Consider the following 18,573-nt stretch of genomic DNA (forward strand, 5'->3'; position numbering starts at 1 on the left):
CCACGTTTAGGTCGTCGGAGCGCTTGGACCAGAGTCATGGTAGCGGCAGAGACTTCCAGAAACCGGCGGGGTCAGCGGTGGGCTCCAGGGTTGACCCGTTAAAGGGGGATTCATGACCCCAGAGCCCAAGGGGTAGCTTTCAAGTGACCGCCTGATTGTGGGTGTGAAGGTGGTAACCACGGGAGGGAGGAGTAGGCCTCCCTCAGGTTTGGGGGAAGCTTCCTTGAGCTTGCTGTGATGGAAGTCCACCTCTTTACAGTCTGTTTTCCCACCTCTTGAGGCAAATAAACGACTAGTGTCTTCCATGGGAAATTTAGACACGTGGGCATGTCTGTGCTCAGGCTGTCAGACTGGTGTGTAGTTCTCACTGTGCCCTGTATTTTCTTTTCAAACATATTTTAAAATTATGGCACCTGTTAACAGGTCAGGTTAGATCCTACTGCTATTTCAAGCAAAGAATCAGAACATCTAAGGGAGGGGCTGATTTAGTTTTAACCTGACTCTTAGGCTGGGTACTGCCCGCCAGTGGGGTTTTCCTCCCCGTTAGAGGAGGCTGGTGGGCAGGGTTCAGCAGATATCAGAACCAACTAATGGAGAAAAAAATGATGTTCACGAACCATTTGATACTGCTTCCAACGTGTGCATTTTTCTTTCAGGTTATATGTAAATTGGAGGTTTATGAGGGGGATCGAGGCCCAGTTCCTGGCTCTTCAGAAGGGGTTTAATGAACTCATCCCTCAACACTTACTGAAGCCTTTTGACCAGAAGGAGCTGGAGGTGCGTGAGCGCCTGCGGGGCCGGGGTGCGTGACGGGCGGTCCTCGGCTGCCCGATCCCCGCAGGCCCAGGGGCCGCCGGGGCTGCAGGAGAGCAGAGGCAGGGCTGGGGGCCGAGTGGGGGGTCGGGGAGGCCTGAGCAGCTGATGCCAAGGCCTGGCGCCCGCCTGGCGGCATCATTCCAGGCGTTCGGCGGCTTGTCCCGTTGCGCAAGCTCCCCAGCAGCGCAGCTTCCTAAGCCCCTCCTGTGGCGTCACCTCAGGTGGAGGAAGTTATGACCAGCTGCTCCAGCTTTTGTTTGATTCTGGCTGTTTGTTATTAGGCCCAGAACAAAGTATTACCGTCATTTCTGGTCCTTCTTCATGGGCGTGAACAAAGCGATTCCCTCGCACCTCATCCACCTCTGGTGCCAAGTAGCCCTTGCCTTTCAGGCTGTTCCCGGCCTTTCTGCCCCCCAGGGCGGTGCCAGAGCTCTGGGCCCCGAGGTGCCTCCCCGGGGGGAGCGATGGCTCCGGAGCGGGTCGCAGCAACAAGCACGCCCCTCGCCTGTTCCCTTCTCCTCAGACGTCAAGCCCCACGCGTCCCCGGGAGGCGGCCCCACTTTACAGGTGGCCCCGTGCAGCCGTTCTGGCTGGTCCTTTGGCCCTCCCGCCTCCCCAGTGCAGTGCACACACAGGCACACACGCACACTCGCACGCGCACACACGCACGCTCACACACACTCACGCACGCACGTGCTGGTAAGGAAACGTCACTTCAGCAGCCACAGCAGCGTCCTCGGGCTGGCAGCCAGCCCAGAGGTGCGGACACAGAGCCTGGGCCTCAGGCCCGCTGTGTACGTGTCTGTGGACTTGTCTGAACGTGTGTCCGGTTTGTTGGGACGTGGTCTGTAACGCTCTCCATGCCCTGGGAGCCCGGGCACCCGTCGGTTCGTACGTCGGGGAGGTGACCTGCCTTCACGCCCTCACAGCTGATCGTCGGCGGCCTGGACAAGATCGACCTGGACGACTGGAAGTCCAACACGCGGCTGAAGCACTGCGGGGCCGACAGCAACGTGGTCCGGTGGTTTTGGCAGGCGGTGGAGACCTTCGACGAGGAGAGGAGGGCCCGGCTGCTGCAGTTCGTGACGGGCTCCACGCGGGTCCCCCTCCAGGGCTTCAAGGCGCTGCAAGGTGACTGACGTGGCGGTGGGGCTGGCGCTGGGCCGGGGCCGGGGCCGGGGAGGGGACCAGACTGCAGCGGGCGGTCGTCCTGGGGCGTTGCCAGGAGACGGCATGGCGTCGGGTCCTTCAGGACAGACACTTGGCACTGCAGGGGTGCTGCCTGGCCAAGGGGCTGGAGAGACCCTCTTCCCTCCACACGAGCCGTGGCCTTTCAGTTGCCCTTCTCTCTGCTGCCCCCAGGGCTCGAGGCTCTACTATCCTTTGCCCAAGTTGAAAGAAAACATCTGGAAAGAGGTGGGAGGGCATGTCCATCACACAGAGCCCTGCCCCCCTCAGACCACCTTTCCCAGGGCCTCTGAGCCACGTGACACAGCAGTGGTGGGTGCCGGCCGGCTGGTGCCCACACAGGGCTGGGCCTGGAAAGATCTGAGCCAGGAAGGCCCAGGGGAGCTGGGGCCTCCGCTTCCCTCCCTCAACAGAATTGGTGACAGAGGGAGGGTACAAAGAGCAACAAGGCTTTGGGGAAAGAGAGCCACTTAGAAATGCACCGTGGGTTAATGTCTGAATCTTCTGACAGCAGCTCTCTAACTGCAGTCCTGAGTTTCTAGGAGCACACTGCTGCCGTGTGGGTCACAGCTCCAGGGGTCCTCCCGGGCCCTTGGTTTCCTCATCTGTACAAGGGGCCTGCCTGAGAGGCTCCCCTGTCCAGCTAGGTCCCCGTCCTCTCACGCGTCCCTTCCGGCTCTGGCTGGGTCGCTGGCTCACTGGGTCTGGAGCTGGGGGCCGGAGGAGGAGGGGGTGGGAGGCTGTCCACCACGAGGCTTCTGAGCCTCAGGAGGGGCCTGGAGGGGCTCGTGGTCGGCACAGCCAACTGCGAAAGTCCTTGAGGGCCTCTCTAGGGCTCTGCGATTTGTAAAATTTGGGGGTTTTGTCACTTGATAACCCTGACAACCGGCAGGAGTAAGGTGAAGAGTCTTAATATGTTAAAACTTAGTAAATGGGATTTTGCATATTAATAGTGAGAGCAGACAGATGTCACGGGTACGTTCCCTTGTAGACTCCTCCTCCTCCTCTTGGAGTGAGAGAAGTTACTTCTCGTCCTAGGGCTTTGGTCCCAGCATTTGCGTCTTTCTTCTTCCACTGGGCCTCTGCCTGGGGAGGTTTCCTGACTCCATATCCTGCTTGCCAGACAGACATTTCTGTTAAAAAAAAAAAAAAAAATTACTGGTGCTTTAAGGGTCTTGCTTTTCAGAGCAGGCTCGCGGTCGGGTGTGAGAGGAGAGCTGTCTCCGTCTTTGCTCTGCCTGCTCCTGCGATTTTCTAAAATGTCTGGTATTAGTCACTGAATGGTCATGGTAGGTGCATCCTGAAACCGGGCAGAGGCTCGTGTGGCTGTGTGAGCCCCGTGACCTTCTGGCAGGACGGCCGCCTGGGCGCCAGGGCCTCGGGGTGGTGACAAGGGCCCGGCCTCCGCCTCTGAAGCGTGTTAACTAGAATGTTGTCTTGTAAGGCTCTACAGGCGCCGCAGGGCCGCGGCTCTTCACCATCCACCTGATCGACGCGAACACAGACAACCTGCCCAAGGCCCACACCTGGTAAGGACCAGCGCCCTGGGAGCCTGTCTCCGTGCGTGACTTTTCTGAGCTGTTTTCTTACTTGGACTCTGCAGTGGGACAGCACGCACGTAAGGGTCAGCACGAGGCTCTTTCGTGAACCCAGTTTTGTCTGGAGACGTGATGGACGTTGGGAGCCGCTCCCCGGCTCCAGTCGTCACTTCGCTGGGTCCTGCTGCACCTGTGTGCGTGTGTGCGCACACGTGCACCGTCAGGAGGGAACACTGCAGTTTTAAGTTTGGAGTTACTGGTCTCTTCCTCTCAGAACTCTGCGTATGACAGATGCACCTTGTGTATTGAAAAATGTTTCCTCCCTTGATTTTCACTTAAACAATATCTGTAGTGGGTTATTTCCTTTGTGGTTTAAAATCAAATCACTTACCTGCACTTTGGGAACCATTTCTTGATCCGAGAGCCACCTCTGGTTCACGAGAGTCAGTTCCAAATGTTGCCGGGATGCATGGTGATGTGACGGGAGGTTCCTGGTTGAGAGCCAAGGCTGTGGGTTCCCACGCCGTCCACGACATCGAACCGGGTTTCCACGTCCTTGAGATAGAGGACGCGCCTTGCCCGGGCCCAGGTTCTGCGCCCAGCGTGGCCGTCCCAGAGTGCCGCATGCTGACACACGGGGCTGCTCCCGCCCCGGCAGGCTGTGTCCTCTAATGGTTTAGTGCTTAGAGTAAAACGGACGTGAAGAATGTCCGCAGTGCTAAGCCCCCTGAAAAGCTTCCACACCGTGTAGCCCGACTCCTTCTTGACAAAAGCCATCCTCCGTCACTTAGCCTCTAGTAATTCAAGAGGCACTATATGTCCTCTCAGTCAGAATCTTGCATTTTTTGATTTGTTATGAGGTAATATCATCTAAAAAGGTGTCTTTTGGGCATAGCTTTGGGAAAGAACTTCCCTGAGGAAATGCTAACCCGGTCGTTTAATCCTCTATCAGGGATTTGACGTTTTATTATTTTTGAGACCGTTTCTGTTTTTGCAGGAAATACTCCAGACTGCCCCATTTTGCTCTCAGATCTAAGTCACAGGGGATTAGAAACACAGGCAGTGAATTGTTAGTGGTGATTTGACTGCAGCCAGTCTGGATTGCAGTGCTCTGCAAACGTGGTGTTCCTGGTCTGAGAAGTAACTTCTCCCCAAAACAACAGACAAAACAAGTTGAGAGCTTTGTCCTAATCTAACCAGGACATACTCACTTGGAAGATCTTATAAGATTTGTTTTGCTGTGTGTTGACTGACTGAAAATCTTTGCCTAAGAAGCAGAAAAGCAACAGAGGGGAGGGGAAAACTCTCCTCCATCTCCGAGAACTAGGTGGATGAGACGCTTTCCCGTCCTCTCTGCCCTGTCCCCACCATGTGTGTGCTTGTGGCCGCAAAGGCTCTGCTGTGGCCTGGCCCTGACCCTGACCCTGTCCTGGGAGCGGGTCCTCAGGCCAGGCTGCACCAGCAGTGAGTCTCTCACCTTTCTGTCCCGTTCCAGCTTTAACCGGATCGACATTCCACCCTACGAGTCATACGAGAAGCTCTATGAGAAGCTGCTGACAGCAGTGGAGGAGACCTGTGGGTTTGCCGTGGAGTGAAGTGCAGCCCAAGGCAGCAGACGCTAGCTCACGGCCACCAGACCCCAAGCGACAGCTCTCTGTGCGCCTCCGCGAAGCCGGCTGAGGCCCTGGAATCCTAGAACACCCAAGGGAAAGGCTTGTCTCCCCTGCTTCTCGTTGGGGGAGCAAGGGGGGCGGGGGGACTTCAGTTGGTGGCTCTCACCCATATCTTCCTCCTGACTGACAGAACCCCCCCCCCCGCCTCCGCCACCTTCCATCACCCATCCAATAAAACGCAGCCCGGTTTAGCACTGCTTCGGTCACACAGGATATTCTGCTACGGTTGTTAACACTTCTGGTGACAGGCTCACTGCCCTGTGGGCTTTAGAGGAGTCTTGACCCACAGCTATGGAGCTGAGCGGGGCTGCCTGAGGGTTCGGCCCGGGTAGCTGGACTAGCTCTTCTGTCTCAAAGCAGACCTGAGGTTTTCAAGTTCAGCAGCTCAAATTCCAAATTTCACATCCTAGCAGCGTGCTCTGGGTAGCAGATTAATTTCTAACTGAACAATAACCGTATAATGTATGCTTATTGGAATTCTGCCACAGCAGGAAGCTGGCGTCAAAACTGTGCTTCCCTTTTGGAAAGGTAAGGGAATCGGGGCAGCTTGTGCTGGAGGCCTGGGTATTTATTTCTTTTCAGGGTTTCCTGGCTGAAGAATGTGTTTTGCATAGAGAAAAACGATCTTTCCTCTTAAGAGTCCCTTTAGCCACGTTATCTATCCAGTTTGAGATATTTTCCCAGCGAAAACACCACATAACAGAGCTTATAAACAAGCAGACCAAACCCAGCCTCAGACCCACGCAGCCAGGCGCAGGCCGTGGCTGCTGCCCCCACCTGCACTGGGAAGGGCGTCGACTGGGCCACGTGGATGCTAAGAAACCACTCTGCGGAAAGCACTGAGGACTAAACGAGTAGAACAGAATTCCAGCATGGCAGCTGCTGGCTCGGTGCAAACTAGCTGGAAAGGGAGAGAGACAACGGATAACCTCCGTGACCTAAATCCACCCCAGGCTACTCGTTTACAAGCAGCAGGACGTGGATGGAAACCTGACGGCAGAGAGGGGCCACTCCACCCTGACACGTTCAGCCCGTTTCCCCAGCGTCTGATGGTGACACTGACAACTGCTGCTCCTTTACCTTGTCCAGATGATGAGCAAGGCCAAAGCAAGCCTTGACCCTAGATTTCTACCACCATTATTTCCCAATTTGCACAGAAGATCAAATAGTATTTTAACAAAGTGGTTTGATTTCAGATAGTTGAAGTTCAGCAGAAAAACAGCAGTGGCAGCAAGTTCTCCCGTATGGTGGTGGTTTTTGTTTGGGGCGGGGGGGTGGGGGCGAGTGCAGGGTAATTCATTAGCAAGACATTTCACTGTTGAAGTTTTGTTGTAAGGTTCCGAGTTCAGTGCTGGGATCCAGCTGTGGGTCTGAGGTGGGTTTGGAAGGAGCTTTTTGGCCGACTGTCCCGTCTGTTCTTTTTGTTACTAATACCTGTGGACGGTGCTAGGTTTGGAGGCGTACTTACTTACCCTCTGCATCTTGCTGTGGTTCTTCTGCTTGACCGGGAAGCGGCCAGTGGTGGGCCAGAGTTCGCTGGCTGGAGGTTCCAGGAGCGAGAGAAAGCCGTGCTTCTGGGTGACTTGCTGAGGTTCTAGAATAGGAAGGATGCCTTGGCTGCAGAAGGAGAATGTAATCCGTTCAGAACGTCCAGGCTGGACTGCGGGCTGAGTCTTTCCGAGGTCCTGCCTCGCCCGTTGGGCTTCTCCTGTGTCTCGTTTACCATGACACCTTCTGGGCGTCCTGGAAGCTGGCTGCCGTGGGTCCGCCTCTGGAGGAATGAGGAAATGACCCCCCACTCTCCCCCGCCAGACAGGTCTCCTCTGTAACATGGACCTAAGCCGCAAGGAGGAGACTTCCATCCGGGAACTGAGGCCCTCAAGACTGAGGGGGGAAGGCCCACCCAGTTACCCTGTGGTGTCGGCCAAAATCCGCAGTAAGTTAGGAAGGAAACAAGGGTCTTAGTGGTTGGAAAGACTTGGAAGCAGGAATGTGCCATTTGCCTCCTTTAAAGCTGCCTTCCTGCTGATGGCGGGGGCTGGGGGGGTGGGGTGGGCAGTGCCCCTGCCGGCCCCAGGCCGCCCTCACGTGTCAGGTGTCCCCTCGGCAAGATCCAGAGGCTCACGTCCTGGCTCCTCCACGGGCTGCTGGGGACACTCGACTTTCCTGCCCGCAAGGCCTGGGTCTCTGCTTTCGTACTGGGACGCGGGCACCTCACCAGCTGCGTGGGTTGTTGTGGAGCCTGGCACAGCAGAACCTTCAGGAGCTCCAGGTCACTCCTGCCAAACAGGGCTGTCGGTGGCACTGCTCCTAGAACCGTAACTGTCCACAGTGGGTTGGGCCTTTGGAACACTCCCCCCCCTCCGACCACCCCCACCAAAGAATAGTGTGGCAAGCTGTGGGTTTTGGGGTCTGCGGGAGCCTCCCCATCTGTCGCCCTTCTCGGGAACCCCAGCGACCCACCTGGTCCCCTCAGCTCTCTGCCCAGATGCTTCAGGGCCCGATTTCCAGGCTTGCCTCACCAGCGGTCATCAGCCGACCCTCAGGGATGTAGCAAACCACCGCTCTGCCAGTGCTGTGGGGAGAACGGAGGGGCTCTGGGGTGACAGTGAGCGGAGCTCTCCTGACCCGCAGGGAGAAGCGCCTGGAACTGCGGCCCCAGAGCTTGCCCGGCCGCGTGGTCCAAATGCAGGTCAGGTGGTCCTCCGATCGGAGCTGTCCGAGAAAAACGCCCCTCCGCCCCCGTCCGCAGCCAGGTGTGTGCCGCACGGCAGCCTTCCCAAAACATAGTATGAATTTTAAAAATTTGTTTATTTTTGTTTCTCAACCACTTTATAATGTATTTTTTAATTTATTTTGTAACGTCTTGTTTTTAAGTATTGCTGCTATCCTTGTTATCCTTCCCACTGTTTTTATTGCTGATTTATTTTGTGAAAGTTGTACACTAAATGTTCTGTTTTATGTCAAAATCAAAAGTATTTAAAGAAATACTAGTTCTATTTAATGTGGTTATAGAACCAGCTGGAAACACAAAACAAACAGTGATTGTACAGCAGGCTGGACCCCGGCGGTCAGGTTCATTTTGTTACATATGCAATAAACTCACAACTTTACATTTTTGGCGTCTGTTATTTGGTGTGGAACAGCTTTTTTTTTTTTTTTTTACATCCCATAAGACAGGAAGTCAGTGGTCTGGCAAGGGTCTTCTAAAGAAAAGGGGCAAACTTACTTACAGTTAGAATTGTAGGAGAGATTGATAACACTTTGGAAAACAGTGGAGGGTCCTCAAAAAACTAAAAATAGAGCAATCTCACTCCTGGGCATATACCTGAAAAAAAGCAAAACACCAATTTGAAAAGATACATGCACCCCCATGTTCATAGCAGCATTATTTACAATAGCCAAGATGATAGATATGGAAGCAACCTAAGTGTCCATCAACAGACGAATGGATAAAGAAGATGTGGTACATATATATATATATATATATATATATATATAAAATGGAATACTACTCAGCCATAAAAAACCAAAATTTTGTGCCACAACTGAGCCTGCGCCCCACAACTACTGAAGCCCTCATGCCTAGAGCCCATGCTCCGCTGCAAGAGAAGCCACCACAATGAGAAGCCCGCGCACTGCAACGAAGAGGAGACCCAGCTCGCCACGACTACAGAAAGCCTGCACGCAGCAACGAAGACCCAATGCAGCCAAAAATAAAATTAAAAAATAAAATAAATTTAAAAAAAAAGAATGCATGGTCTAGTGCAAAAATAATAATGATGTATTGTGGAGTTAATATCATATATAGAAATAAAATATGTAACAGTAGCACCAAGGATGGGGGGTAGAAATGGAAGTCTACAGTTAGTTGTAAGATTCTTACATTATAGGTGAAGTATATTTGAAGGTAGACAGGTAGGTTCAAGATGAATATAGTAACTAGATAATTCACTAAAAAGAATACATGTTATGCAAAAATATAAAAAAGAATAACATAACTAGGTTGTGTCACACACAATTGTTTTATCATATTACAATTATGAGGCATAGGGGTAAAAATAGTCCTGAATTTTACTTGGTGGTGTTTTATTTAAGCTTTTTAATCTATACACATACATGATATAGGCCCACACTTTTTTTTTTTTTTTTGGACTCTTCATTAGATTTTGGAATTAAATATAAGCTACAGGTGAAAAATATCTTACACTATTTTAGTGATAAGGAATCTCATATAGCCATGACATGTTTAGACTAGTATTTCCCAAACTTTTCTGTTTTATAGACCAGTAAAATATACTTACCAGATAAAAATCATCTGTATCACCAACATTTCATTTAAAAAGGACATTTAACATCAAACCTTTTCACAGTAAAAGACTATTGTTTTGGTTGTCTTTTATGAAGACCTCACTTTGGTGCACTGATTTTTCTAATGATGGGTGAAAACTTCAGCACCAGCTCACAAGTGGCTCATAATCCAGTGTTTGTTACCCGTGGTTCTGACCTTCTCCTCTCCCCTCCATCCCAGTTAGCTGGTTCATTAGCCAGAGGTGGCCCAGGTGCCCATCGAAATACTCCTTGGTCCCTCCTGAAGTATCCACCACCTGTGCAGACTGTCTCCTGGTTCGCTCCTGTCTTTTTCCATGTTTCTCAAGTCCCACCTTTTCCTCAAGACCCAACTTACATCTTTTATTCTATCCCCCCATGATCCTCTTTTTAAGTGAAGCATTTCAGAGAGCTCTTACTTGGTTCTTATCGTTCCTTCAAGAAACTAGGAGCCTATCTTTTCATACTTTTTACCACGTTTGTCCAACAACTAAAATGGTTTTCTTCCAAAGAAAATTTTTGCCAACACTATTTTAAAATAAATGGTTTTCTTCCCGATAAAAACAAACCAAAAAACTGCTAACACTAAAAAATGAATTTAGCAAAGTTGCAAGATAGAAAATCAACAAACAAAAACCAACTGTGTTCCTATAATGCTAACAATGAACAATCTGAAAAAGAAATTAAGAAAACAATTCCATTTATAGTAGCATCAAAAAGAATAAAATAGGAATAAACTTAACCAAGGAAATAAAAGACTTGTACGCTGAAACTATAAATAAATGAATAATAAATAATAAATATACTATACAATACTAGTATATACTATACTATACAATAAAACTATAAAGTGAAAGAAAGGAGACACAAATAAATGGAAAGACACTCTGGGATCACGAGTAAGAAGACTTACTGATGTTAAGACGTCATTACTACCCAAAACGATCTACAGATTCAAACACAAACCTATATAAAAATCCCAACAACGCTTTTGCAGAAATAGAAAAATCCACCCTAAAACTCATGTGGAATCACAGCGGTCCCCAACTGGTCAAGACAATCTTAAAAAGAACAATTTGGTGGGTGGTCTCACACTTCCTGATTTCAGAATTTACTGCAAAGCTACAGTAATAAACATGGTATGATGCTGCCAAAAAGGCAGACATACAGACCAATGGAATAGAATAGAGTGCCCAGAAATAAACCCTTGCATGCGGCCAAATGACTTTTGACAAGGGTGCCAAGATTACTCAATGGGAAAGGACAGTCTTTCAACAAATGTTGCTTGGAAAACCAGATATCCACATGTGAAAGAATGAAGCTGAACCCTTACCTCACACCATGTATAACAATTAACTCAAAATGGATCAAAGACATAAATGTAAGAACTAAAACTATAAAACTCTTAGAAGAAACACAGTTGGAAAAGCTTCATGACATTGGATTTGGCAATGATTCCTTGGATATGAAACGAAAAAGCACAGGCAACGAAAGAAAAACTAGATAAACTGAACTTAATAAACATTTAAAACTTGGGCAAGAAAGGACACTACCAACAGAATGAAAGGGCAACCCAAACAGTGGGAGAAAATATTTGTTAAGTCATGTATCTGATAAGAGCTTAATATCCAGAATATATAAAGACCTCCTACAACTTAAAAGAAACAATGAACAACGGATTTGAATTTGTATTTCTCCAAATAAGATACAAGTGGTCAACAAGCTCATGAAAATATGCTCAACATCACTAATAATGACGGAAATGCAAACCAGTCCCACAATGAGACAGATACTGCTTTACACCCATTAGGATGGTTCTTATAATAAAAAAAGTTTGTTTCTTTTAATCAGAAGACAAGTGTTGGCAAGGATGTGGAGAAATTGGAACGCTTGTGCACTGCTGGTGGGGATGTAAAATGGTGCCGTCACTCTGGAAATCTATACGGAGGTTCTTCAAAAAATTAAAAATAGAACTACCTTATGCAATCCAGAAATTCCACTTCTGTATATATTCCCCAAAGAATTGAAAGTTGGGAGCTGAACAGGGGTATTTCGACTCCCCCCAAAACAGCCACGTTCATTCCAGCATTATTCACAATAGCCGAACGATGAAAGCAATCCAAGTGCCCGTCAATGGATGAACGGGTGAAGAAAATGTGACATATATACACAATGCAACATTATTCAGCCTTAAACAGGAAGGAAATTCTGTCACATGCTACAACATTATGCCAAGTGAAACAAGCCAGTCACCAAAGAACAAATATCCTGTGATTTTTATGTAAGATTACCAGAGTAGTCAAATTCATAGAGACAGAAAGTAGAGGGGTGTTTGCCTGCGGCTGGGGGGAGGAGGACGGGGAGACAGTGTTTAATGGGAACAGAGTTTTTGTTTGGGATGATAAAAAAAAAAAGGTCTGGAGGTGGAAGGTGGTGATGGTTGCACAACGATGTGAATGTACTCAATGCCACTGCACTGTACACACACAAAAATGGTTAAAATGGTAAATTCTGTTGTATATATTTCACAGTTAGAAAGAAGTCTAATAATCGTACTAACTTTGAAACAGTGATTGGAGAATCAGGGGCATATACCATGTGTGGTTCCCCACACGACCTCTTTCTCTGACCTTCCTTGGTTCCTGAGGACCCAGGTCCCAGCAGTGCCACGCTTGGGGGAGAATGCAGAGGCTCCTGGTCACTGAAGCACTGGCTCAGGACTCTCAACTCCGACTTACAGGCAGCACTCGGGAGATGCTGCGTCTCCGGCGGGGAACTCTCTCCTGCCCTGGCTCTTCAGAGGTTGGTTTTCCTAGGAACCAGGGTCAGTGCCTGGGACACAGTGTGGGCGAGCCTGGCATGGAACCCGGGCCCTTCTCACCAGGATACCGACTCCAGACTCCCGACTATCGAGGCTAAGAGACAAATGTTCCCTTCACCCAACCGCCATCCACACGTCTACACGACCACCAGGCTCCACGCCAACTCTCCAAGCGCCCAAGGGCAACTCAGTGGCTTGTTTCAAATGAGTCCTGACGCCGGCTCGCGAGACCCTGTTGCACAGTGAGGACTGTCAGACAGATGGGCGTCTTCGCCGTCCAGCCTGACGGCACGATGACACCTGTCACTTTAGATACAGGCTCCTGTCATTCTGCAATCCAAGATGCTTCCTCACAAAAAACAGCCAAGTATTTGTAAAATAACTCATAATTAGCTCCAAAGAAAGAACGGGAGAGGGACTTCCGTGGTGGTGCAGTGGTTAAGAATCCGCCTGCCAATGCAGGGGACACGGGTTCAAGCCCTGGTCCGGGAAGATCCCATATGCCGCGCAGCAACTAAGCCCGTGCGCCACAACTACTGAGCCTGCGCTCTAGAGCTCGCGAGCCACAACTACTGAGCCTGCGTGCTGCAACTACTGAAGCCCGTGTGCACCTAGAGCCCATGCTCCGCAACAGGAGAAGCCACTGCAGTGAGAAGCCCGCTCACCGCAACAAAGAGTAGCCCCCGCTCGCCGCAACTAGAGAAAGCCCACGCGCAGCAACGAAGACCCAACACAGCCAAAAAATAAATAAATAAATTTATGAAGAAAAAAGAAAAAATGGGAGAGTCCAGTCAGTCAATTGGGCAAAACCCGGCCCCTCGGCCTCTATCCGTGCTCCAGGGTGCAGCCTCGGGGGCCAGAGTCAAGCTGGATGAGGTTTAGGCTGTTCCTCCACGATCGGCTCTGGGACTCTGGGCCGTGGAGGCGCTGCTCACCCTGAGCGGCACCTCTCCGTGCAGTGGAGGGGCTGTGGGCCCACCTGTTTCCCAGGACTGGAGACCAGCATGGTGGCCTCAAGTTGTAGCCATTGGTCCCACCCGCCCCAAATGCGCTGGCACCCCAGTCCTAACCCAGCGCCACCACAGTCTCAAGCTTTCGCTGCTTCTAGCACGTTTGTTTACGCCCCCTGCACTGGACTTGCGGTGAGGTTTGGGCGAACTCAGCTGCAGGCTTCACCCTGTGCTAGCCTGGGACACTGGGGTACAGGGCAGGCCTGGGGGTCGAGGGCCCCGGCCCCGAGGGGGCCTTGCTGTCTGGGCCCTGAGCTGTTCAGAGGCTGTCCTCCTCACGGCACACGTGGTACATTTCCCAAAGGGGCGAGTCCTTTTAAATTCAGAATCGTAATTTTAAAGTCACAACCCCTTCCTCCGCCCTGCCTCAGTTTCTCGTCCTGCTGACAGTACGGCCTGCGCCGGGGAACCGTCCCTCCAATGTTTTCCAGGGCAGGGCTCTGCTGCTTGGTTCACTCCGTACCTGAGGTGCCGATGCAGGGTCTGAAGGACGATGAGCGGGGCTCCAGGCACCGGGAACAGCCCCGCCGGGGACGCAGGTCCGGGATGAGGCCTCTGGGCGTCTCCCCTTCGCACACAGGTTACACAGCAGCAGCCCTGAAACATGCGAACACAGCTGGAAGGGACCAGATCCCTGGGCATCTCTGACGCCATCAGTCAGGACCAGCACTTCTGGTCAGCATCACAGAACACGCCGAGTGGTTCAGACCCAAGTCCCAGCCGAGACCCTCCCTGGACGCACGTGACCGTCACCGTGGAGCCACACTGGGGCACAGCCTGCGCTGGCCCGGGGCCCTGAGGGGCAGAGGGAACACCTTACAGAAACAACGCATCCTTTTATAAAATATTTATTCTAAAAAAATCACACTGTACAAATTCAGATAGAACATTCTCAAGGCTCATATTTATAAAAACGTGAACATAACAGACTGGAGTTAACGAACAAACCTTCGTTGCTTCTTTCTAAATTAAGAAGGAGAAAGTGTTCCTTTTTCCCCAAGTACACTGACAGCAAATGTCTAGAAGACATCCAAAGAGCCAGCCTGTAAAGTAAGGCTCACCGCCAGCTCTCCAGTTCTGTTTCCCCAGAGGAGTCAGACTCCGAACGCCGGGGGAGCGGGCGGCCCTTGGGGGCCCGGGCCTCATCCATCCGGTCGGCTGCTCAGGGAGGCTCCGAGGCTGGCTACGTACAGCGTAAAAGTTTGTGCTCAGAGAAAATCCAACACAGTTTGTTCACAATTTCCTTGTTCTCTAACGAAGTGGGTTTTCTGTACACTTGTTACAAAGTTCTGTACAAAAGCACGAAGCTCCTGGGAGGTGTAACTTCTGAAAGTTAAAAACGACGACACAGCGGCGTTTTCAATCTGTACATTCACGCGGAGGGAGGGACTCGATAAAAAAGAATTCACAAATTCCACACCAGGGAATCCTGGCTTCTTTAACGGTTACTTTAAAAGCCGTGGGTAAGTTAAGTCTCCGCTCCCACCTCGAATGGCCTCACCTTCCTGATGCTCACGCCCCTCCGGCTAGCAGGGGAACCACCGCCCTCCCGGCCAACCGCGGCCGAGCTCACAGCCAGGGGTGCCAGGCGGGGTCCATGCGGCACAGGTTGTCCAGGCTGTTGGCGGCGGCCACCAGGGTGTTCACTTTGCTCTCCCCGCCCTCGAACTGGGCGAGGTTGTGCAGGCGGGTCATGATGGCCGTGACGGCCTTCTGGACGAGGGAGACCAGCTGCTGGCTGTCCATGTTCTCGGGCTGCCCGGCGGCTGACAGAGGAGACGACGTGTCCTCCTGCGTCTTTTTGTGCCAAGCGATGATCTCGTCCCGAAGCACGGTTTTCAGGATGCCGTCCACCTGGGTGGGGAGGGAACAGAACGGTCCGCGCTTAACCAACAACAGCCCCGAGGGCGGCTCCCCAGTGAGGGGCTCAGCCATGGCGGCCGACGGGCCATCAGCCTCAGCACCGGGGCCAGGCGCCACAGGCACGCTGGGGGGGCCGCCGCAGCCAGGCGCGCGTGACAACACCCCGTGGATGTCTAAGCTGAAGAAAGCGGGAGGGGGAGGGAGGGAGGGGCCAGCGGCTGCTGCTCCCCCTGGGGTCAGGGAACTGTGGGAACCGGGTCCACAGGGAGGGAGGTGGTGGCCGCAGCAGGAAGGTGAGCAGCACCCGGGGGAGGGGACTGGAGAAGGGCCGGGGACCCAGAGGCCAGCGGCGGCACTGACGTCACCGACAAGATGGCGTGCCCACGACGGACACGCCGTGCACAGGTCCTCCTGAACCACGACACGGGACCTCAGCCCATCGTCACCATCAAAGGACGCGGGAGCTTCGTGAGGCACCAGGGCTGCTTAAAAGTTAACTTCGACTGACATGCTGAGGGTTTTATTCTGTGTTACTTGGCCCCAACAGAATGTGTTTTTAAAGGAGATTCCCACACAGCATGGTCTCTATATTAGCCTAACGTAAAGGCAGTCACTACATTTGGGCCCAGAGTTTGGAGAAGGCCCAGTTCCCTCCCGTCTACAACAGCTCAGACCGTGCAGAGTAACTCCCGGTGTTTTTCTAAGTCGTAACAGGTCTTCAATACATGGAGGGCCTTCTTCACTCTTTCTAAAGTTTTCAATTAAATGCCACTCTAAGGACTACCCTGTTTCCAGAACAATTGTTTCTATGCAAATGAGAACCTCATATCTCAAGCCTGAAGCCAGAGTGGATAAAAGTGCGCTGCCGTTCCCTGCATTAGAGCAGGCTCCCTTCTCAAGGAGGAACCGCGGGGCTCATCACTGCACCCCACAGCAGCGCCCCACCCTGATGGGCATGTGCAGCCGAAGATTAAAAAGAGCACAAAGTTCTGGCTCACAGCTAAGAGATTATTCTGTAATGTAAAGCCTGTTCTATGTAGTGTTTTGCGAAAGCAACTGGTGTCTGAAGCCTTCTCTAGACACAAACTGCTTATCTGGGAAAACAACAAACAAACGAATAGTAGTACAGCTGGTCTCAGAAATTAAAAGAAAAAATAAAGTAAATTGTGCTCCGTCCCCAGCTGTGGAGAGACAGGATCAGGGTGAGAATGAACTGGATTTGAATCCCTGTCTGTCCTCCCCGAGCACAGTGTCGGGCGCAGAGTGTCACAGCCCTGGCGTGGCAAAGGGCATCTGCCACGTGGCATCTCACAGGGGTTCACTATTTGTGTCACGTGTCATGTCTATTTAGGGCCCGTCACCGTAGCCCCAGTAAGACAGGCGCCGTCCAACACGGACACACCTGCCCTCTTCAGCAGAAAGGTTTGCAAAATGAGAAACTGAAGGTGGCTATAAAATGGAGTAAACAAAACCAACACACAGAGATAGCAGCTGGGGAAATTATCCAATAGAGGCTCCTAGATTGCTCTTTGTAAACCGGGTTCAGCATCCTAAACACTCCTGGACCGAGAACAATTTTAAACCCCTTTTCCCCAGCGAATGCACTGCGAGTCCCTCTCCTCCTGCCTTGTCCGCAGATCAGGGGCTCCTGCGAGCCCACCACGTGCAGAGTTACCCAGTCTGTGCTCCTCACAAGACGACCCCTTACCTACCTTGAAGTTGGGCTGGGCGAAGCACCGGGCGACGGCGATCATGGACGCGGTCAGCGGGCCAGAGACACCGATGGTGGTCAGAAACTCAGAAATGTTGGGTGTGAGGCGAAAAGGGACAGGACGGTTGGCATCTAAGTCCCCGGTTGCATCGTTTATATCAAATCGGAAGTAGGCCACGTTCAGTTTGCCAGTGTCCTGAAGTTCAGAAGGAGACGCTTTAGAAACTTAAACAGTAGGAGGCGGATTCTACAGGAGGGCTGGCTGCTCACATCAGGTTACCTGAGCGATCTGCAGCATCTCGGGGTTGAGTCTATTGAGATGCAAGACGAACTCCGCAAAGCCGATGAGCGCAAGCTGGATGGTGAACATCTTCCGGAAGGTCCAGTAGTCGGTGGCGTTGGGGAAGGTGTGCAGGGCCCACTCCTTAAGCATGCTGCGTGGCACCATGTTGCTCTGAACTTCCTTGAGGATGTCTCGAAGGACCTGAAATGACACATCACTCCATGACTCTTCCAACTAATTCACTTATTTTTCTCCTTCGAAAAGAAAACTCTCATATTGTAATTTCTTTCTTGCTCAGCACCACTTGAGTGAACTTTGCTGACAAATACATATGCAGTGTCATTTGACTAATCACGAGGATGCACAAAATTGGTCAATTTCCCTCCAAGGTTCCATGTCTTATGCCTGAAGCAACAATGGAGCTCTGTGAATACAAGCCTCAGCTGCATGATGTGTAATGATCTGTTTCACCAAGAATTTAGGTAATTAGTTGAACACTACAACTCACCAGCTACAGAATATACCAGGCCGATGAACAGAAGATCAAAAGAACAGTTGGATACTTCGTAACCAAGACTACTAAAGACAAAAGTTTTATAAACTGAAGGAGCTAGTCTTTTTTTTTTAAGGAATTCCTTTACTTTTATTTTTTTTTATATTTATTTTTGGCTGTGTTGGGTCTCTGTTTCTGTGCTAGGGCTTTCTCTAGTTGCGGCGAGCGGGGGGCCACTCTTCATCGCGGTGCGCGGGCCTCTCACTATCGCGGCCTCTTGTTGTGGAGCACGGGCTCTAGAGCGCAGGCTCAGTAGTTGTGGCTCACGGGCCTAGCTGCTCTGCGGCATGTGGGGTCTTCCCAGACCAGGGCTCGAACCCATGTCTCCTGCATTGGCAGGCGGACTCTCAACCACTGCGCCACCAGGGAAGCCCTGAAGGAGCTAGTCTTAAAAATGAGATTAGATGTTACACAACACTTTAAACTGAATTCTGCACTGGAAGACTCACAATACTGTTTCAAACATCACATATTTAGAGATGGTCTCAAAAAAGAGTTCGATGAGTTAATTTGGCTCCCGTTAGACCGACTGGCAAAGGTATACAGTCTCTTCTGGGCTAAGGCACACCCATGTGCTCTGAATAACCACTAGTAATGCAGGCCGTGAGCAACCAAGAACCAGGCAGACTTCCATCACGCACTGTTTCTGTTCATTTCGTCAGCAGAGTGGAAAGAAGCCCTTCTGAGATAGCCGAGTGAGGACCTCCAAAATCTACTGCTCCGTAAACGCGGTGAGAACACTGGCAGAAACCATCAAAACAAACTTCTCCAGAACTCTGGAAATTAAA

The 18,573-nt window shown here is 51.2% G+C and overlaps 2 protein-coding genes across 10 annotated transcripts in view; one reads left to right on the forward strand and one right to left on the reverse strand.

Moving 5' to 3' along the window:
• Positions 1-6,475, forward strand: part of SMURF1 (SMAD specific E3 ubiquitin protein ligase 1) — a 100,515-nt gene extending 94,040 nt beyond the window's left edge. For 2 of the 3 annotated variants that reach the window (XM_068565224.1, XM_068565222.1), the window contains 4 exons: positions 657-777; positions 1,746-1,947; positions 3,449-3,533; positions 5,038-6,475. In XM_068565224.1, the coding sequence (XP_068421325.1) occupies positions 657-777; positions 1,746-1,947; positions 3,449-3,533; positions 5,038-5,137 (508 nt within the window). In that variant the 3' untranslated portion in view covers positions 5,138-6,475. The remainder of the gene's footprint in view (positions 1-656; positions 778-1,745; positions 1,948-3,448; positions 3,534-5,037) is intronic. The other variant, XM_068565223.1, reaches the window with a different exon arrangement.
• Positions 6,476-14,217: 7,742 nt separating this feature from the next.
• The window catches only part of TRRAP (transformation/transcription domain associated protein), a 111,355-nt gene continuing 106,999 nt past the window's right edge, over positions 14,218-18,573 (reverse strand). For all 7 annotated transcript variants that reach the window (XM_068525247.1, XM_068525250.1, XM_068525248.1 and 4 more), the window contains 3 exons: positions 17,230-17,433; positions 16,951-17,145; positions 14,218-15,229 (listed from right to left, as the gene is read on the reverse strand). In XM_068525247.1, the coding sequence (XP_068381348.1) occupies positions 14,945-15,229; positions 16,951-17,145; positions 17,230-17,433 (684 nt within the window). In that variant the 3' untranslated portion in view covers positions 14,218-14,944. The remainder of the gene's footprint in view (positions 15,230-16,950; positions 17,146-17,229; positions 17,434-18,573) is intronic.

The sequence above is a fragment of the Eschrichtius robustus genome, chromosome 16 (assembly GCF_028021215.1).
Source record: "Eschrichtius robustus isolate mEscRob2 chromosome 16, mEscRob2.pri, whole genome shotgun sequence".
Taxonomy (NCBI): Eukaryota; Metazoa; Chordata; class Mammalia; order Artiodactyla; family Eschrichtiidae; genus Eschrichtius; species Eschrichtius robustus.